A 20,578-nucleotide genomic window follows, 5' to 3' on the forward strand; every position below is an offset into this window, starting at 1 on the left:
GGGTTTCTCTGTCCTCCTCGTCTCCCCTCCCTGGCTCAGGAAGCACTGCAGGGCGTAAGGTGCTCACAGAGCCAGTGCCTAGAGGGGAGCAGGAGGGGTCCCGACTTGGTCCTGCAGGGTGGCACCCCGGCCCACCCCTCCACCTCGCTCTGTGGTGTGCGTGCACGTGCGTTAGTATCTACAGGTGGCCCTCCGCCTGCTGGTGCAGGAGGAGCCGCAGGCTGCATGTGTGTGCCGAGAGCCACGCAAGGTGCTCTGTGCATGCGCGGCTGTGTGCTCTGTGTGGCACACGCGCCCAGACCTCACGAGGTGTCATTCATGGTACAATGGAGCGAAGGAACAGTGCGGCACTTTGTTCTTGTGTGAAAGGAAGAATGAGCAGACTGTCTGCCTTAGGCTTGGTGCTCCCGGCATGGGCTGGGTCCTCCTGGGCACACATCCACCTGCCTGTCCTGCCTTCTGCAGAGTCCAGCAGCTCACAGCCCCCTCTCCGGGGACCTCTGGCCCTGTGTGCCCTGGGGGGGCCCCGCCGGCTAACGTCCTGAGGTGGCTGGCCTGCTCTGGTCCCTCCTTGCTCTCCCGTGATGGGAATGGGCCCTTCCTCCTGCCTTAGGAAACCACCATCAGCGGCCTGACCCCGGAGACCACCTACTCCATTACCGTCGCCGCCTACACCACCAAGGGGGACGGTGCTCGCAGCAAGCCCAAAGTTGTCACGACCACGGGAGCAGGTGAGTGAGGGGTCGAGGACGGAGCGGAGGCGGGGCCAAAGGGGGGGGCAGGGCCAGAGCCCAGTGCGTGGTTGTTCAGTCCCAGGCCGGCCCACCATGATGGTCAGCACCACGGCCATGAACACCGCGCTGCTCCAGTGGCACCCACCCAAGGAGCTGCCTGGGGAGCTGCTGGGCTACCGGCTGCAGTACCACCGGGCCGACGAGGCGCGGCCCAACACCATCGATTTTGGCAAGGACGACCAGCACTTTACGGTCACTGGCCTGCACAGAGGGGCCACCTACATCTTCCGGCTTGCTGCCAAGAACCGGGCCGGCCCGGGCGAGGAGTTCGAGAAGGAGATCACGACCCCCGAGGATGCTCCCAGCGGTTTTCCCCAAAACCTGCGCGTGGTAGGGCTGACCACATCTACCACGGAACTGACCTGGGACCCCCCGGTGCTGGCGGAGAGGAACGGGCGCATCACCAACTATACCGTGGTGTACCGTGACATCAACAGCCAGCAGGAGCTGCGCAACATCACTGCCGACACCCACCTGACGCTCTCCGGCCTCAAGCCAGACACCACGTATGACGTCAAGGTCCGTGCACGCACCAGCAAAGGCGCCGGCCCGCTCAGCCCCAGCATCCAGTCCCGGACCATGCCCGTGGAGCAAGGTGCGTGCTGTGGGCACGTGGCTGCGCCTGGGGACCTCTGCTCTCCTTGACCCACTGACCTCTGGCAACTGTGATCCACCAACCTCTGGTGTGTGACACTCCAATCTCTCATGTCCATGACCACTAACCTCTAGTGAAGGGGTGCCACGTTCTCGGTGTGTGACCCCTGACCTCTGCTGTCCTTGACCTACTGACCTCTGCTGTGTGACTCTCCAGTCTCTCGTGACCTTGACCCACTGATATCTTTTGACTGCATCACCACTCTTGGGTATGCGACACTAATCTCTTGGGGCCACGACCCCCTGACCTCTAGTGAACACAGCCCACTGTGCTCTGGTGTGCGGCCACATGCTTCTGACTGAGTCCCTCTGATCTGTGGTCACTCTGACCTGGTGTCTGTAAGCTCCAGCTTCACCCAAGCACTTCTGGAGATCCTGACCACGGGTCCTGTGGCATCTGCCCCGCTCGGTACTCGCTGCGAGGAAGAGCCGGGGCTGGGAGCTGAACTGTGTGCGGTTGAAGCTGGCGGGAGTGGGGGGTGCCTGGTCCTCTGCAGCCTTTCCTAACCCCCTGGGCCCCCGCGCGGCGTCTCTTCCTGGCCGGGAAACCTTGAGGCCCATTCACCCCAGCTACACAGCCAGAGCTGACTCCCTCCTTATATCCCAACAGTGTTTGCCAAGAACTTCCGTGTGGAGGCTGCAATGAAGACATCTGTGCTGCTCAGCTGGGAGGTCCCTGACTCCTACAAGTCAGCTGTACCCTTCAAGGTGGGTGAAGTCAGCTGCACCTGGCACACACACACTGCTGCGGTCCCTCATTGCAGTCCCAGCCTCTGCGTGTGTGTTTGTCATGCCGGATCCCGGTTGGGCGTGGGCGCGTGCTCTGCCCCGCAGGCCCACGATGGGAAGCCTCACTCAAACGTGCTGCCTGCCCCCGTGCCGCGCAGATTCTGTACAACGGGCAGAGTGTGGAGGTGGATGGGCACTCTATGCGGAAGCTGATCGCAGACCTGCAGCCGAACACAGAGTACTCGTTCGTGCTGATGAACCGTGGCAGCAGTGCGGGGGGCCTGCAGCACCTCGTGTCCATTCGCACAGCCCCCGACCTCCTGCCGCACAAGCCGCTGCCTACCTCTGCCTACATAGCGGATGGCCGCTTCACTCTCTCCATGCCCCACGTGCAGGACCCCTCGCTCGTCAGGTGTGCAGACAAGGCCTCAGGGGAGGAGGGCAGGGCCGGCCACGCGAGCGCAGGCGATGACGGTCCTGATTCCCCCCCTCTGCCCGCCCAGGTGGTTCTACATCATGGTGGTGCCCATTGACCGTGTAGGAGGGAGCATGCTGGCACCGCGATGGAGCACGCCCGAGGAGCTGGAGCTGGACGAGGTGCCTGGGGACCAGGAAGGGTAGCGCTGATGACAGTCCCATTGAGGTGGTTGGCTGTGGCCCCAGGGACCACCCCCCCCAAACTGGAGTCACTCTCTGATTGGCAGCCTGCCCTCATCTCTAGGCAGACAGATGCTGAGCTGGTCCCTGGGCGCTTTCAGAGAACTCCTGGAGGGCTTCCAGAGACTTCCCCTAAAGGGGTTTGAGGAGGATCCCCTGGGGTGGGAAGTGGCAGAGACATCTCTCAGATCTAGAGAATCCTGGGCCCTGTAAGCTTCGGAGTCCGCAGGGTCTGGAGGCCGCAGAGGGGCTAGAGTGGAGCCCCAGCATGTTTGGAATCTGCCATGCTCTTCTCGCAGTGGTGTGCAGCCAGCCCTCTCAGGTTAGGCTGGGGCAGGTTACCCAGAGGGCCCCTTCTTATCGGGTTGGCTAGGAGGAGGGGCATTGCCTTGTCTGGCATTCAGCATGATTCTACGAGGACTCTGAGTCAGGCCAGGCTTGAGCCCCTTACGTGGAAGGTGAGCCTAACCTCATCCCAGGGGGCGTATGTCCCAGGCCCCGGGCCCGGGAGCATGTGCTCCAAGGCCCCTGCGTGACTCCTGTCCTCTGCTCTGTCAGCTTCTGGAGGCCATCGAGCAGGGCGGTGGGGAGCTGCGGCAGCGGCGGCAGGCAGAGCGGCTGAAGCCATACGTGGCCGCTCAGGTGGACGTGCTCCCTGAGACTTTCACCCTGGGGGACAAGAAGAGCTACCGGGGCTTCTACAACCGGCCGCTGTCTCCAGACCTGAGCTACCAGTGCTTTGTGCTTGCCTCCCTGAAGGAACCCGTGGACCAGGTCTGCCTAAGGCCCAGGGCCTGACCACACGCCCCCCAGGCCAGTCTCAAACACCCCAGAGGCCCCATAACCTGCACTGGGGTCTCAAGGCCCTAACCCCTAAGACCCAGAACGCCAGACCCGACCTAGCCCTAGGGTCCCAGTCAGCTGACCAGGCCCAGGTCAGCCTCTTAGTTCTGGGAGACCAGGCCCAGAGCCCATTCTCCAGGTTGGCGGGGCAGAGGGTGGGAGCTCTCACCCGGGCTCACCACCTGTGCTGTTCCCCCACTGGGCCACAGAAGCGCTATGCCTCCAGCCCTTACTCCGACGAGATCGTGGTCCAGGTGACACCAGCCCAGCAGCAGGAGGAGCCCGAGATGCTGTGGGTGACGGGCCCCGTCCTGGCAGTCATCCTCATCATCCTCATTGTCATCGCCATTCTCCTGTTCAAGAGGTGAGTGCTCCCGTGGACGGCCACCTGCCCTGGACTCTCAGGCTCTCCCTGGCCGGGTGCATACAGGCCTGGGGCAGCCACACCGGCCTGCGCCCCAGGGTGCACCCCTGGGCTCGGTGGGAAGCCAGGAGAGCAGAAGCAGTGTGTGTGCACACCCATAGGTGTGGCCCAGGTGCGATGAGCAGCCTTAGCTTCACAGAGGGCTTGTTCACGTGCATCCCCGGGCATGTCTGTGTGTCCGTCTCTGTGTTTTCAGTGGATGTGAGCCTGTCTGTCTCTCAGCTTCAAGACACGGCCTTCTCCTGGTCTCCTCCCTTCAGCACCCCCTCTGCCACCATCTCTAAATGACTCCCTGCCTGGCTCTCCTGCTCAGGCCTTGAGAGGTCCAGACCCAGCTCCAGGGCCCTGTGCCCGTGGACATTCACTTGGCAGACGTTTATTCAGTGCCTGCTGTGACCATAGCATCTGCAGCTGTCCCAGACTCAGGGTGTCTTGACCCTTCCCACAGCCCTCCCCCAGGGTCCCTATCACAGGGGACGGGCCCATCTACCAAGTTATCAACCGGAAACCTGGGTGTCACCCTCTCCCCTCCTCCCTCTCCCTCCACCCAGTCTCCCGTGAGTCCTGCCCTGGATATCACTGGACCTGCTCCCCCCTCCCCACCGTAGGTTCCCCACGAGGTAATGCACGTGCACACGGCACGCCTCAGTCCTCTCTCGGGTAGCTGCAGTCTCCTAATCTTGGAGTCTCCCCTTCCTCTCCATCCTCCTCCCAGCCTGAAAGGTGTTTCCAAAGATTTACTTTGTCACCCTCAGCTTAACACTTCTCAGTTTTAACTAAAGAGTTTTATAGTCCGATCTCTGTAGCCTGAGGTCCATCAGATGCCTGGTCGGTCTGGCCCCTGCCGACACCCCGACATCGTCACTGAACCAGTGCAGTTCCCGGCCAGCCCGGGCTGAGCCCCCCCGCTCTGCAGCTCTCCTTCCCCCTGCCCGGGCAACTGCCATCTCATCCTTCAAGACTCCTTTCCAGGCTCTGGTGCCCACGAGGCTCTGCCGGGCCCCTCCTATACCCCTTCGCCACACTGTCCCCCACTGTGCAGTGGTGCTTCCACGGGAACGTCGCTGGGCCTGTTTCCAGCACCCAGCGCAAGGCTGTCGGTGAACGCTTGTTGGTCCGTATGTCTGAACATGTTCACACACGAGTTCCTGTCCCCAGTGCCCCATCTCTCCCCGCCCCTGACCCTGACCCTTGACCTGGACCTGGTGCCTTCTTCCTGAAGTTAGCTCCTTCCTCCCAGGGTGAATAGGGACAGTCTCGCCTGGTTCAGGGCCTGGAGACCCATGGGTGGGGAACCTGAGGAGGGTTCCACACACCCATTCATCCTCTCCCCACTGCCTCTGGGTCCTGGTGTCTGCCAGGAGAGGCAGCCCCTCCCCGTCAATGCCACGTGGGTGTCATAGATGGGTCCGCAGTGTCCCCCATGTCGTGAGAGGGTCTGAGTGCTTGGCGGAAACAGTGACCGTTCCTTTCTTCTGTCCTTGCCTGTCTTTCGGGACCTAGTAAACAAGAAAGGTAGGAGTCCTTCCTTCTCTCTTCACGCGCTTCCCCCTTCATTTCTTATCCCCATGCACACTGCGGGCCCAGCAGGGAGGGGCGCTGCTTGGGCCGGAAGCCTCCTGGCCTGCGGCTGTCTGGTCAGCTTGGCAGGCGATGGGACAGGCTCTGTCACTCTCTCGACTGGTGCTCTGCACAGGGGATGCCCCTTTTCCGGGCACAGGTGAAGCACAGACCTCCACCACTTCCCCTGCAGGCACAGACTCTGAGCTCACCAGAGCCTTCCCCCAGGCTCCCAGGTCTCTGAGGTTACCTGAGCGCTGCAGGGGACAGAGTCTGGCCTATGTGCAAAGAGCACTGGCTGCAGGGCAGCGGGGAAGTGTGTGCTGCACACTCATGCACACTCGCGTAAGTTTCTTCCCCAAGCACACCTGTGTCCACCGAGCAGAAGCGGCCCCTGGATACTTGTCAGCAGCTGGACATTGCAGTCTGTCTCTCATCCTGTCCCTGTAGCCCGGGGAGCCGAGGCCAGCAAGGGAGGACTCTGCCCAGCTAGGGGGACGCCTTCCCTGTCCCTCCCCTGCTGCTCTGCACCTCTACCCTTGTACCGAGAGCCAGATAGCTGAGGCCCAGCTCTCTGTGATGTTTGCATATCTTAGGTGTCGTTTGCATGTTTCCTCCTGGTGGCTCCTGCTGTCTCAGCTGTGGGGCCCTTGCAGACAATAGCCACTGCCCGGCAGTGACCTGCCCTTTACGGGAAGGAGCCACAGCCTCTGCGGCCCCTTCCTTTCTCGCTGGGCTGGCCCTCTGTCCACCCCCTATTCCCGCTGCCTCCGCACCCTCCACCCTGTGTCCTCTCATGTGAAGCTGCTCTGGCCCTGGCTCCCCTGCACTCAGAGACCCCAGGCTGGGGTGGCAGGAGCAGGGCCGTGGACACAGGGCCTCTGTGGTAGCAGGCTATGCCATGCATCTCTGTTCTCCGCCTGGACCTCAGTTCTCACCAACCGCCCTTCTGCCTCTCCAGGAAAAGGACCCACTCCCCGTCGTCCAAGGATGAGCAGTCAATTGGGCTGAAGGACTCCTTGCTGGCCCACTCCTCCGACCCCGTGGAGATGCGGCGGCTCAACTACCAGACCCCAGGTAGGGTGGCCCCCTCAGCCTGCCTGCCTGCCCCACCCAGGCCTGCCAGTCTCCCCCGAGGGACCCTGGCCTCACCCTGGCCCCCATTTCCTGTTCCTCCCTTCTGCCCTTCTCCCTGTACCCATCCACTTTGATGAAGTGACCGAGGAACCCCTGTATCAAGAGCTGGACAGGCACCGCAGGGCCCGGGAGCCTCTGGGGCTGGGGGGCAGCTAGCTGCTCAGACCCGACCTCGTCTTTGGTCACGCCCTCCAAGTATGGGCCCGGGACCCACACAGAGCCACATCCCAGCCCCGGGGTGGCCAGCCTCTGCACCCATGCTCTGGTCCCTGCACACGAGAGGTTTGTTAGTGGGAAACGGCCCATCAGACCCGTGTGGCGGGCTGGGGTGCCCACATCTGGCCCTTCTGGTGGCTGGCCCCAGATATCCTGTGCGAGTACAGGGACCCCGCACAGGGCTTGGTGCCCGCCTTTCCTTCCCCGCCACTGCTACGGGGCTCTCTGGCTGCCCCTTCTACCTGAGCTGTCACTCCCTCCCTGTGCCCCAGCAGACACAGCTCAGACCTCTTCCCTGTGGGCAGGGTCGTTCCTCGGCTCCCAGATGCTGCTTCCATCGTGACGCCTCCCACCCTGGGCTGGAACTGCCTCAGTGACGGAGCTCTGTGGAGCCAGGAACTGTCCTCTTCCTCTCCCATCCCATGGGTTGCGCACACGGTGGATTCTTATTGAGCGCCTGTGAAACAAACACAAGGCAGCTGAATGAATGAGTGAACTGCAACACACAGGGTTTGTGTGTACACGAGCTGCTCATGGCTGCGTGTTAAATCACCGCAGAACTTCGTGGCTGAAAACAATTATGTACTATTGTCACCGTCTTCATGAGTCAGAAATCCAGACGGGAGCGTAGCAGGAGCAGCCTGTCTCTATTCCAGAATGTCTGGGCCCTCGGCCGAAAGACTCAAAAGCTGGGAGCCAGAATCATTTAGATCAGGGGTCAGCAAACTATGGCCCGAGGCCAGATGCAGCCCACCATCTGTTTCTGCAAATAAAGTTTTATTGGAACGCAGCCACGCCCATTCATTTATGTATTGTCTGTGGCTGTTTTCTTACTACAAAGTAGAGCTAAGTAGGTGTGATAGACACCATATGTCCACAAAGCCAAAAATACTTACTAGCTGGCCTTTTCTAGAAAAGTTTGCTGACCCCGGAATTCTGGAGACTCATTCATTCTCATGTCTTATGGTTGACACTGCAGTCAGCTGTGAGCTCACCTGAGGTTTTCGGCTCCCCTCCTGTGGCGTGGGCTCCCTGACAACATGCTGACTGAGTTCCAAGGGCATGTGTCCTGAAAGAGAGAGAGCCAGGCTGACTTAGCAGGCTGTTGCAACCAGATGTGATCAGATCTTCAAGGAATCAAAGCTGGAGCCTGGAGGGCAGAGAAGCCTCCTCTGAGAGGGATGCCAAGCTGTGTGGGCCTTAGTCGGGCAGAGACGGGGTGGGAGGGAACGGAGGGAACTCCCTTCTATGGCAGTAGCATGTGGGGAAGCAGCTTTCGGGCACTGTGTCCTGCGGCCCTGGAGCTGGGGTTGTTGAGAGCCCAGAGATGAGTCTGGAGGGCTAGGCCGAGGTCCGGTCACAGAGGGACCTGCACGCCAGGCTAAGGGGTTTGGACTTTGTCTTGAGGGTTCCAGGGAGGCATTAAAGGTTTTCAGCAGGGCAGCAACAGGGTCAGAATTGTGCTGTAGAAACATAGCTCTGTTTGCCATGTGGAAGGCATATTGGAAGGGGAGAACTTGGGGAGGCAGGCCGTTGAGAAGGTGCTGAGGACCTGGACGAGGCGGGTGGCAGTGGGGAGACATGAGCGAGACCTAAGCAGCAGGGCTCAGGCTTGATTCCATGTGGGGTGAGGAAATGGGGGCAGAGGTCCCAGGATGCCTCTGTGGTTGCTGGCTGAGCATTGGGGTGGGAGGGTCCAGGGAGACCTCCGCACCAACCTCCTGGCTGGAACCACGGGCGTGGGGCATGCCAGGGAGCACGCAGTGGTCAACGCCTGCAAATACATGGGCTCTCCCAGGAAGAGGGGGCGGGGGAAGAGAGCAGACGAAGGGCAGCCAGGGAAGGAGGTGAAATGTTGAGGAAGGATGGGTGAAGGATAGCCAAGGAGGAGGAGCCAGAGGGAGAGAGAACTCGGGGAGAAGAGTGTCCCAGAGGCCAGATGGGGAGGGCTGTGCAAGGAGGACCCAGACAGAGGCCTTTGGCTTCGGCAGTTGGGACCTTGGAGAGCGTGTGCTGGGCGGGTCCTGGGGGCAGGAGCATTTCAGCGGGCTGAGGCCCAGTGAGTGGGGAATGAGCAAGTGTGTGTGAAGGCCCTGCTGGGGTCTGGATCCTTGTGGCTGCAGGGCCCGGGGGAAAGGGCAGGGATCTGAGAGGAGAAGGCGGGGTGGAGCACAGGCAGTCAGAGGTGGTGTTAAAAGGGATGGGGGTCCAAAAGGACAGGAGGCTGTGGCCCCGGGCGGACCGTGGGGAGGGGCACAGTGAGGGTCACCCGAGGTGCTGAGATCGGGGAACAGGACTGCTGGTGGGGAGAGGTGTCTTTGTGCACAGGGGTGGTCTGGGAGGGAACCGGTGACCAGAAGGGGTGGCGGCGATGGCAGCACTGTCCACGGCTGAGGGTTTCCTTCTCGTTTTTTTCGTTCAGCACATGTTTATTATTTTCTCTCATAATTTAACTCTTCTTCTGAAAATGCTTCAAACGCACAGAAAAGCTGAAAGAGTGATACAGTCCCCATCTGCACATCCTCGTGTGGACTCACCCTTCTGTTTCTCACTGCACATGCCTCATCTCTCTCTCTGAAAGCACACTTCCCTTTTGCCAGTTCATCTGGAAATAGTCAGGGTCAAACTTTGATACCAGAGGGCACGAGGTTGGCTTGGACCTAGACTTCCATCATAGAAAGAGGCCCCTGAGACCGCCCAGGCTCTGGGTGGGAGATGCATCTGCTCCTCGGGGGGCAGAGGGGGCTGCGGTGGGACTGCCCCTGCGAGCCCCCAGCCCCGCACTGTGTTCAGCAGCAGTGTAACCAGAGGTTAACGGGTTTCCTTCTCTTGCCCCCCTGTTTTTGTTCTTTTTCTCTGCAGGTTCCAGTGTCCCCAGTTGCCCGAATATCTCAAGTTAGTTTTCTGCGTTCCCGTGTTTGGGGCCCACTCTGGCTTCTGTGTGTTTCCTCTACTTCTCTCACCCATCGCCTCCCTCCTTCCTTGAGTTCTTCTCTCCCCTTTCCTCTCTTTTCTCTACCTTCTCACTGCCCCGTCTTTTCTTTGTCCATCCTGCTCTCTCCCCACCTTGCCCCCTTCTTCCCGCCCTGTTTTCCCTCCCGCCACTCTGTCTGTCTCTGCCTCTCGCCTCCGGTCTCAGTCCGACCTCTCTCGCATCTCAGTCCGACCCCTCTCCGGTCTCAGTCCGACCCCTTTCCCGTCTCAATCCGACCCCTCTCCCATCTCAGTCCGACTCCTCTCCTGTCTCCCTGCCTCCCTTTCCCCACATCTCCCTCCTCCCCTTTGCTTCTCCCTCTGAGTTCTTCCACGTCTCTGCCATGTACATCGTGATCACTCCATCCACATGCTGGGTGCTGGGACAGGGACATCACCCAGCCTCCCATGGTGACTGGCGCCAGTGAGGGCAGGAGCGCTGTCCAGAGGCAGGACCCGCAGGCGGGGTGCAGGCTGAAGCAGCCCAGCCCCATCCTGTCCACTGCCTTCCACCTGTGCTTCCGGCCCTGGCCTGGGAGGGGGGAGGCCTCCCATGCCTGTGGAGAACCCGCCACTCAGCACCGTGTCACACGGACATGCTCACTCGTGCTCACACCACACACCCTTCCACCTCTGTCCTCTCCCGCTCCCACCCCCAGCCACTGTGTGCCCCGCCATCCCTGTCGCCGCATGTGCCGCCGTCTCCATGCCACCAGTGACGAGTGCTCCATGGTCACACGTGTCCACATGTGCACATACATGCATTGGGGCTGTCTCCACCACCCCTCTCAGGCCTCACGCTAACTCTGCCTGTGTGTGCCCTGCTTCCAGGTATGCGAGACCACCCGCCCATCCCTATCACCGACCTGGCGGACAACATCGAGCGCCTCAAAGCCAACGACGGCCTCAAGTTCTCCCAGGAATACGAGGTGAGACTTCCCCCCTCACCCCCGCTTCACACCCCCCACCATGTGCCTGGCCCCAGACCGGCTCCTTTCCTGCCTCGGGCTCCAGGCTTCTCCAGAACACACACTGGAGGGGTCAGCAGTGGCCAGCAGGGAACTCAACTCCTCAGGTCTCAGGTTCTGGGCCTGACAGAGGCCCTTCCAGATCCCCGGGTCAGGACACTCAGTCACATGCCCCGATGCTAACAGAGGCAGACAGGTCTCTCTCTCTCTCTCCCTCTCTCTGTCTCACACACACACACACACACACACCCAGGTCAGTAATAACAGCTGGCATTTATGGAGAGCTTCCTGCGGGCCAGCTCTAGGCTAGGTACTTTGCATACCATTCTGCCCTCCCCACACCCTGTGAAACGGATGCTGGTGTTATCCCATCTTACAGATGAGGAAGCTGAGGCTTAGAGGAGGGGAAGTGACTTGCCCAAGGTCACACAGCTGATGAGTAGTGGAATGTGTCTGTCAACCTGTACCCTGCACATGCATGTGCTCACGGGTGTTCTCAGAGTACAGATCACAAAGACGGGGAGCTGGGGGCCCTGAATCTTGCCACTTGGGCTGCACAAACCCTCCTGCTCAGGGCCCTCCAGGTACTCCCTTCACTCTGGCCTGGACCCTATCTGCTGGGGGCTCAGACTTCAGAGCACTGCTCCTGCCCAGAGTCAGGGCTTCCAGGCGCCCGGCTGGGGAGGTGCTTTGCTAGTGAAAGGGGTGTAAAGGAGGTGATAAGGAGAGCCCCACCTCCTCTAAGGAGCACGGGCGGAGGTGTTGTTAAGGCATCTTCTGCCTCTGCCCCACTCGGCCCCTCCAACCCCCCGCCCCACCCGCAGCGCAGCCCTGGCACAGGATGACGGGTGGATGGATGGTTGACTGACGGGCTGGCTCCACCCTGCCTGTGAGCCCGCCCCGCTCCAGTCAGATGTCCACCCTCAGCTGGGCTGCTATCGCGGGCACCAGGGCTCCCCTTCAAGGGCTGTGAGCCAGGTTTCCGCAGAGGAAATTGAGCTTGGCCGGGGAACTGATGATCACCTGTGCCGCGAGGAAGGCGTGCCGCTTCTCCCTGCAGAGCGCCCACTGGGGGCCTGCTCTGCACAGCCCCGCCATGGGGGGAACAGAGCTGCTAAGGGGGGCTCCCTGCCTCCAGCTCCTTACCTGGCCTGGTCTCCCGCCCACACTCATCCAGTCCCACGTCCCACGCCGCCCTTCCTCCCATGGGGCTCTGCGGCTCACTGTCCAGACTCGGTGTCCCCCGTCCACCTTCTGCCTCTTCTCTGCTCCAGTCTGGGCTCTCCTCACCACAGCCTCCTCCTCCAGGAAGCCTCCTCTGGCCACCCGGCCTGCCGAGAGCTTTCCTGCAGCCAGGATCCCATAGCTGTGTTACCTTTAACGGTCAGTCAGTCGCTCATCTGGCATCGTCGGGCACTCAGCCTGTGCTGGGTGTTGGGGGTGTGGAGGCAAGTGCCCACAGGGAGCTCAGCCAGCGGGGAGACGAGCGCCGACAGATGAGAGACACTGAATGTGACCTCATACCCTGGGGTTAAACATGCAGACGTGCGGAGGTCGGCCGGCCGACAGCACCGAGGCAAGCAGGCTAGGGGTGGGGTGTGCTGGGGTCTCACGGAAGCAGTGCTCGCTGACCCGTGGAGAGTGACAGGCTGGCGCCAAAACCTGGAGGACACGGTGTGCTATGCTGAGAACTTCGGGTGGTATTCGTCTGTAAAAGGAGGGTGGTAATAGAACCTATTTCATGGGAGGATTAGATGAGGGAATACACGCAGAGTGTTGAGAACAGTGCCAAGCACACGGTAAGTTTTCGCTGCGCCTCAGCTGTTACTATTATCATCTGAGGCGATGAGGAGCCATGGGAGATATTAAGCAGGGAATTGATCAACAGATCTGCATTTTATAAGGATTTTTCCGGCTGCGGGACGGAGTGGGGCCAAGCGAAGAGGCAGGGAGATGCCAAGTCTGAGCAGAGGTGGCCTGGCTGAGGCCCTGGCAGCAGGTTGGAGAGAGCTGAGGGGCTGGGAGTGATGGGATGGGGCACAGAGGAGTTTTGAGGACGACTTGCAGGTTGTGGCCGGGGCTTTGGGGTAAATGGGGACAGTGCCCTTCACTGAGATGGAGCCCCAGCAGCAGAGCCGGGTTTGCAGGGGGAGCTGATGAGCTCAGCTTGGCAAGGGTTGAGACCGAAGGAGTGTGGGATGTCCAGGTGGGATGTCCAAGGGGCTGCTGGCTATTCAGACTGGGAGCTCAGGGGAGACTCTGGGCTCCAGCTGGGGTTATGGCAGCTCCAGCATATGGGCGTAAGGTCCTGAGAGCAAGTGAACTCACCCAGGAAGGGCTGGAGAGTGCAAAGAGGGCCCAGGAATGAACTCCAGAGGAGCACTGCGTCCTGCCTATGGGAAGGAACAGCCAGAGAGGGAAGAGGAGAGCTGGGCAAGGCCGTGCAGCATTGGCCAGAGCCCCAGCAACATTGGGTCGTGCGCAGCTGGCCGCCGTTGCTTCTGCACTCATTCATTAGCTGGATTCAGGGCTTGAGGGACTTCCCTAGCCCCCACCCCACCCCGGACCACTCTCCTGGGCGAGGGGATTTGTGGTACCTTGGTCAGGGGAGTCTTCGGTCCATCGCCTTGCTGATCGGTGCCATGCCAGCCTCTTCGCTCTGTGGCCAGGGGAGCTGGCGCTCAACCTTCACCGGCACCATGCAGTAGAGCGGCTGGCTGTGAACCGGGAGTGAAGGCCGGATGTGGACACCAGCTGGAAGGCTGGGTCTCCCTGGAGGCACTAGGTAGTCAGCTCTTGCCCCACTCCACCTGCCTCCTCCATTCCCTGCAGTCAATTGACCCTGGACAGCAGTTCACGTGGGAGAATTCAAACCTGGAGGTGAACAAGCCCAAGAACCGCTACGCCAACGTCATTGCCTACGACCACTCTCGAGTCATCCTTACCTCCATTGATGGTGAGCTGAGGGCGGGGCCCCCTCCCATCCCCTGATCTCCTCCTCGCTGGGTGACGTTTCATCCTCCAGGAGAGGCCCACAGGTCCCAGGGTGCACCGAGGAGGTGTGGAGGGACTGGGTTGGAGGCCCCAGGGTAATGCTCTCCCATGTCCCTTCCTGCCTGTTCATAGGTGTCCCGGGGAGTGACTACATCAACGCCAACTACATCGATGGCTACCGCAAGCAGAATGCCTACATTGCCACGCAGGGCCCGCTGCCTGAGACCATGGGCGATTTCTGGAGGATGGTGTGGGAGCAGCGTACAGCCACTGTGGTCATGATGACACGGCTGGAGGAGAAGTCCCGGGTAAGGCTGTGCAGAGCCCTGCCCAGGGCGGGGGAGGAGGGTGGCAGTGGATACTCAGCCAGCAGGTGACTTCAGACACCTTTTCCCATCCCTGTGGGAAGAAGCTCCTCAAGGGACTTGCCAAGTGCTGTTGTCTTCCTGGGGTGTCTTCGTGTCCCAGCTGCTGGACATTCCTGGGATGTGGCATGTTCCCCATATACTAGTGGGTTCCCAGCATGTTAATATGTTGCCCCAGATGCTGTCGTTTTCCAAGAATGTTAATATGCTCCCCAGTTGCTGGCATGTTTCTGGGACATTCGCGTGTTCCCCAGATGCTGGAGTGTAGCTGGGGCATTAACACGTCTCCTGAGTTAATTAGTGGAAAGAGCCGCTGTTATCTGTTTATGCACAGCAAAGCGTTGACTGGAACGTGAAATTTACAGAGCTTGAAAATGGTGCATAAACGTTATGGGTAAATTTGGCAGAAAATGTGCCTGGTGAAATCTGGTCATGAATAAACAATTTTCAGTTACGTCCCTCGTTCCCCTGGTGAGGGCAGGGGTGGAGGCGTATCGTGAGACCATGATAGGGTTTGGTGAGGGGTGGCATAATGGATCTGAGAGCTCGGGGCTGAGGGCTAGACCTCCCACCCTGCTTCTGCCCGCCTGAGCCTTTGGGTACCTCCAAACACCCTTGCACCCTGCCCTGCTGTCCCTCTGCAGGTGAAGTGCGATCAGTACTGGCCACCCCGTGGCACCGAGACCTACGGCCTCATCCAGGTGACCCTGCTGGACACAGTGGAGCTGGCCACCTACACCGTGCGCACCTTTGCGCTCCACAAGGTATGGTCCTGCCCCCGTGCTTGTCCCCCGGCCGGGACCTATGAGGACAATGGTCTGAACATGGTGCGCTGGCGGGGAAGGGGGCGAGTGGGAGCCCGGTGTTGGAGGTCGGGGCTTGGAGGTGTGAGCGCACCATGACAGCCGGTGCCATGGGCGGCATGGATGGAAGCAGCACCCGAGCTCCTTCAGGCTGCCCCGTGTGGCTTCTGAGTCCCGTTGGAAAGCCGGGGTCTGGCCTCAGCATTGGGGCATCCTGCCCTGAGTCTGTAGAGGGTACACTCCCTGGTCACACCGTCTCTCCCCGCTCTCCTCCCCAGAGTGGCTCCAGTGAGAAGCGGGAGCTGCGTCAGTTCCAGTTCATGGCCTGGCCAGACCACGGAGTTCCCGAGTACCCGACCCCCATCCTGGCCTTCCTGCGGCGGGTCAAGGCCTGCAACCCGCTGGACGCCGGGCCCATGGTGGTGCATTGCAGGTGAGGGAGTGCCACGCCACCGGGGGGTGGGGCAGAGGCGGGGTGGGCCCCTGCCCAGGCTGAGTCCGTGTCCTGCAGTGCGGGCGTGGGCCGCACGGGCTGCTTCATCGTCATCGACGCCATGCTGGAGCGGATGAAGCATGAGAAGACGGTGGACATCTACGGCCATGTGACGTGCATGCGGTCGCAGCGCAACTACATGGTGCAGACCGAGGACCAGTACGTGTTCATCCATGAGGCACTGCTGGAGGCCGCCACGTGTGGACACACGGAGGTGCCTGCTCGCAACCTCTATGCCCACATCCAGAAGCTGGGCCAAGTGCCTCCTGGGGAAAGTGTGACTGCCATGGAGCTGGAGTTCAAGGTGGGCTCAGGGCTGGGCCTGCCTGGCTCCAGGGCCTGGACTGGGTCCCGGGGACAGTCCTTCAGGAAGCCAGGCCTGACCAGCCTCTCCCTCTCGCTAGTTGCTGGCCAGCTCCAAGGCCCACACATCCCGCTTCATCAGCGCCAACCTGCCCTGCAACAAGTTCAAGAACCGCCTGGTGAACATCATGCCCTACGAACTGACCCGTGTGTGTCTGCAACCCATCCGCGGCGTGGAGGGCTCCGACTACATCAATGCCAGCTTCCTGGATGGCTATAGGTCAGCACACTTGTGACTGCCCGCCACGCCCACGGTAGCCAGGCCTGCTCCTGGCCGGCTGGGGGCGCAACAGAGTAGGGCCAGCCTGGAAGACCAGGGTGGGCTTCCTGGAGGAGGGGTGATCTGAGCGGGGCCCCAAGGGACTAGGCAGCCATGGGGAGACTCGGGGGACAGCAGCACCTCCAGCATGTCCAGTCTTATGTCCACCCCAGACAGCAGAAGGCCTACATCGCCACGCAGGGGCCTCTGGCGGAGAGCACCGAGGACTTCTGGCGCATGCTGTGGGAGCACAACTCCACCATCATCGTCATGCTTACCAGGCTTCGGGAGATGGGCAGGGTGAGCACGCCAGCCACCCCTTCTCTATCGTGTCCTTCCTCTCCCGGCCCTGTCAGCCTCAGACCCCATTATCACCACCTGTGGCATCCTGCCCCCGAATCCTCTGAAACCCGGAGCTCCCCTCCCCACTTTTTCCCCACCTGACCATGGGGCCGGGCCCTCTGTCCACAGGAAAAGTGCCACCAGTACTGGCCCGCAGAGCGCTCTGCTCGCTACCAGTACTTTGTCGTTGACCCGATGGCTGAGTACAACATGCCCCAGTATATCCTGCGTGAATTCAAGGTCACAGATGCCAGGGTGAGTGGACAGGGGAGTGTGTATATTTGTACGAAAGCTTGTCTGTAATGCTGCCGGAGCCCCTGTGGTGGGGCTGCCTTTGTGGTGCCCCAGCTCCAGCTGCAGGAATCGAAGGTGAGCTGTGGGCGTGCAAGCCCATTTCCCAGGGTGGCCTCGGTGTAACGACCTCAGGGTGCTTACCTGTGCTACCGCACTGTCCGCCTGCCCTGGGGGGCTGCCGCCTGAAGCTCCAGGCCTGACCCCGGCCTCTGCCACCTCTCCCAGGATGGGCAGTCAAGGACGATCCGGCAGTTCCAGTTCACAGACTGGCCAGAGCAGGGCGTGCCCAAGACGGGCGAGGGCTTCATCGACTTCATCGGGCAGGTGCACAAGACCAAGGAGCAGTTCGGGCAGGATGGGCCCATCACGGTGCACTGCAGGTGGGGCCGACCCCATGGAGGTCTGGGCGTGTGGGGGGTTGGGGGTTCAGGGGCAGGAGCCCTGACCCAGCACTGTCCCTGGGCAGTGCCGGTGTCGGCCGCACCGGGGTGTTCATCACGCTGAGCATCGTCCTGGAGCGGATGCGCTACGAGGGCGTGGTCGACATGTTCCAGACCGTGAAGACCCTGCGCACACAGCGCCCAGCCATGGTGCAGACGGAGGTATGCAGGCCACTGGCCGTGCCAAAGCCAGCTCCTCACAGACACGTGCTGGGGAAGGCTGGTGATGGTACACAGGGTACCATCAGGGTACACGATCTAGGGGAAGGCTGAGCCGGACGGGTTCCCCACTTGGCAGCCGTGCACTGGACGCCAGTGTTGTGCGTGGCTCCCAGCTGGGGTTGCATGTGTCGGTCCTTACAGGGTACACGATCTAGGGGCAGAGTGGGGGTGGCAGGGGGAAGCCCGGGCAGATGTCTGGATCTAGCCCCTGCTGCTGGCCAGCAGAGGCAGAGGCTAAGTCCATGCCCCACTGGCTGCAGTGTGAGTGCCCTTGGCTGCGTGTCGGGGTATCCTCCATCGCTGTCTGCGCTGACCAGACCCCTGTCCCGGCAGGACCAGTACCAGCTGTGCTACCGCGCAGCCCTGGAGTACCTCGGCAGCTTTGACCACTATGCAACGTAACCACCGCCCCCCTCTCCTCCGCTGCCCCCACCTGGGGGCTCCGGAGGGGACCCAGCTCCTCTGAGCCATACCGACCATCATCCAGCCCTCCTGCACAGGTGCTGCTGCTGGCAGAGCACAGCCCACCGGGATCACAGCGTTTCAAGAACATTGCCACACCGAACGGAGAGCCCAGAACTGCCCTGGGCGAGGGGGTGGGCCGGCAGGCGTGCACTGAGGCCACGTCTCTGTCCGCCAGGCCCGCCCCGGAGCCCCTGCGAGCTCTCTGTTCCGCTGCCGCGTTTCTCATGCTTCTTCTCGTGGGGGGGATGGGAGCAAAGCCTCCTTTTTTATACTTTAAGTGGGGTAGACAGGGATTCTAGCCTCTTCCCTCTGACTTTTCCTTTTACAAGTTCTTAACTGCAGAATGGGGTTGCGGTGTAGCTTGTGTTCTCTTTTGAATTCGCTCTGGACCCTTTCTTGGTACGACTTTCACTGCTGAAGGATGGAGTGTGCCTTCCTCATGTGTGTGGAGCTGGGGCCGCCAGCCTGCGCAGAGGCATCGCTGATCCAGCTGCTCTTCCAGCCCTTCAGACAAGATCCTGTTTTAGCCAAATGCAGGGAAACAGTTTTTTTTTTTTTTTTTGGTTTAATTTCTGTTCTGTTTTTCCGTAAGAGCCTTATTTTGGGCCCCATAGACAGTGGTGGGCGGGGCGGAGGTAGGAAGCACTCATCCCCAGTCGTCTATTCCAGTGTGTGTTTAACATTCACAGCCCAGAACCACAGACGTGTCTGGGGGAGCCTGGAAAGGCATTCCTCGTCACCATCGTTTGCAAAGTTTAAAGATAAAGCAAAAACAAAAAACAAACAGACAAAAAAAAAAATCCAAACAAAAAAAACACAAGAAAAAAAGAGTCATCCCCTGGCCTCTGCTTCAAACCCCTGAGAGGGGAGGTGGCTCCGTGTGCCTGGGATTCCCTCTGGGTCCGCAGAGCCTTGCTTTTTGTCCCCAGCATTGTGGGATGGCGTGGTGTTGGTAGGCTGTGGGTCTGGCCGTGTGGCCAAGGTGATGGGCGCCAGTCAGGGTGTGTGCCATGCCCCACACACCTCTGGGCCAAGCAGGGGTGCAGCTGGCCCTTCAGGTGCATGCCAGTGGGCCTCGTAGCACACATCTGTCCTCGGAGCAGGGGCCAGATGACTCCCCTCCCTGGTTTGCAGCTGTTTTCAAAGCCCCTGAGAATCGCTCTTTTCCACTCCTTCAAAGATGCCCTCCTAAACCAATGTGGCAAGACTACTGGACTTCTCTCAGTGGTACTATACTCAATCCTTATTATCTCGGCTTGCTGAGGGGCAGGGAGCCGCCTCTTCCTCTGGGCAGCACTATCTAGGTAGATAAGTGGGGGCGGGAAGGGTGCATAGCTGTTTTAGCCGAGGGACTCGAGGCAGACGTCCGCAGATCTAAGTAGGTGGTCAGGATCAACAATCCAGGGTTGGTAATGTTGAATGAGACATTCATTTTTACCTTGTGGATGCTAGTGCTGTAGAGTTCACTGTTGTACACAGTCTGTTTTCTATTTGTTAAGAAAACTACAGCATCATTGCATAATTCTTGATGGTAATAAATTTGAATAATCAGATTTCTTACAAACCGGGCCTCTGTCTCGGCTCTTTGCGGAGTCTGGGCTCTCTAAGCCAGTCCCTAGGGGTAGGTTCTGCCGATTTCCTGCTCCTCAGGAGACAGCGAGGCTGTCCTGAGGACCTGTGAGAAGACGGGCTCCTGGCCTGGTGCCCACTTTCTGATGGGAGCCTGAAGGCTGAGCCACAGTGCGTGGAAGGAGCACCTCCCATGGGCCGCGACTCCCCCGGCCAGAAGCACACCGCCTGCCTCTCCTCACCCCCGCCATGTTCTGGGTCGCCACGTGGTGGGTACCAGGACTCCCCAGACCACACACATCCCCTTCCGTCACCTCCTCCCTCTCTCCTCCCCTGCCATAAGGAGAAGGCTGGCACTGTGGCAGTGGAGGCCAAGAAGGTATGGAAATTGGTTAGTGAGGACTCGGATAATTCTTGCAATGTGGGTACTGGACACAGTGTGGCCGTCTGGCCCCTGGACACACAGCAACATCTGCAGTGGTCTCTCCACTGGTGATCAGATAAGTCCTACCAGGTTGTCAAACCATATGGAACTTCTGGGGACAGAAGCCAAGCAAAACCCAGAACAAGTGAGGAAGAAAAATACATGTAGTCAGCAGTGACCAGACTAGAGAGAGTGCCACGATGAGCCCAACACAGAGGTGCTGTGGGTGCACTGAGGCAGCACCTCACCCTGCGGCAGGATCAGGGAAGGCTTCCTGGAGGAGGTGACATAAGCTGGCTTCTGAGTGTTTCATAGGGTGAGTAAGGGCTACTTTCAAAAGATGGGAACAGCATTTCCAATGGAGAGAGCAACTTGTACAAGGTCTTGGAAGCATGAAACAGACCAACAAATACGAGAAACTACAAGGAACGCACATGATCCGGGTAGGGAGACATAAGGCCAGAGGTAGGCTGGAGGCAGCTGATGGGTTTGAGGTGATTGAGAATGGGATGCAGGTGTCCCTGCTGGGTGACTTGCCTCTGTACTGCGCTATGCCGCCTCCTTCGAGGCCCTCACTGCACTCTAGTGTT

At 60.2% G+C, this 20,578-nt stretch overlaps 1 protein-coding gene across 15 annotated transcripts in view; it reads left to right on the forward strand.

The window, feature by feature from the left end:
- PTPRF (protein tyrosine phosphatase receptor type F) overlaps positions 1-19,559 on the forward strand; it is an 86,205-nt gene extending 66,646 nt beyond the window's left edge. For 5 of the 15 annotated variants that reach the window (XM_067725812.1, XM_067725815.1, XM_067725820.1 and 2 more), the window contains 21 exons: positions 614-731; positions 811-1,389; positions 2,059-2,156; positions 2,336-2,589; positions 2,681-2,774; positions 3,393-3,608; positions 3,887-4,041; positions 6,623-6,738; positions 9,877-9,909; positions 10,819-10,916; positions 13,788-13,911; positions 14,082-14,257; positions 14,959-15,078; positions 15,396-15,550; positions 15,629-15,914; positions 16,015-16,193; positions 16,406-16,532; positions 16,704-16,829; positions 17,094-17,248; positions 17,335-17,470; positions 17,864-19,559. In XM_067725812.1, coding sequence (XP_067581913.1) covers positions 614-731; positions 811-1,389; positions 2,059-2,156; positions 2,336-2,589; positions 2,681-2,774; positions 3,393-3,608; positions 3,887-4,041; positions 6,623-6,738; positions 9,877-9,909; positions 10,819-10,916; positions 13,788-13,911; positions 14,082-14,257; positions 14,959-15,078; positions 15,396-15,550; positions 15,629-15,914; positions 16,015-16,193; positions 16,406-16,532; positions 16,704-16,829; positions 17,094-17,248; positions 17,335-17,470; positions 17,864-17,932 — 3,414 coding nt within the window. In that variant the 3' untranslated portion in view covers positions 17,933-19,559. The remainder of the gene's footprint in view (positions 1-613; positions 732-810; positions 1,390-2,058; positions 2,157-2,335; positions 2,590-2,680; positions 2,775-3,392; positions 3,609-3,886; positions 4,042-6,622; positions 6,739-9,876; positions 9,910-10,818; positions 10,917-13,787; positions 13,912-14,081; positions 14,258-14,958; positions 15,079-15,395; positions 15,551-15,628; positions 15,915-16,014; positions 16,194-16,405; positions 16,533-16,703; positions 16,830-17,093; positions 17,249-17,334; positions 17,471-17,863) is intronic. The other 10 variants (XM_067725822.1, XM_067725823.1, XM_067725824.1 and 7 more) reach the window with 3 other exon arrangements.
- The last annotated feature ends 1,019 nt before the right edge of the window (positions 19,560-20,578 follow it).

Source organism: Pseudorca crassidens, chromosome 2 (genome assembly GCF_039906515.1).
Source record: "Pseudorca crassidens isolate mPseCra1 chromosome 2, mPseCra1.hap1, whole genome shotgun sequence".
NCBI lineage: Eukaryota > Metazoa > Chordata > Mammalia > Artiodactyla > Delphinidae > Pseudorca > Pseudorca crassidens.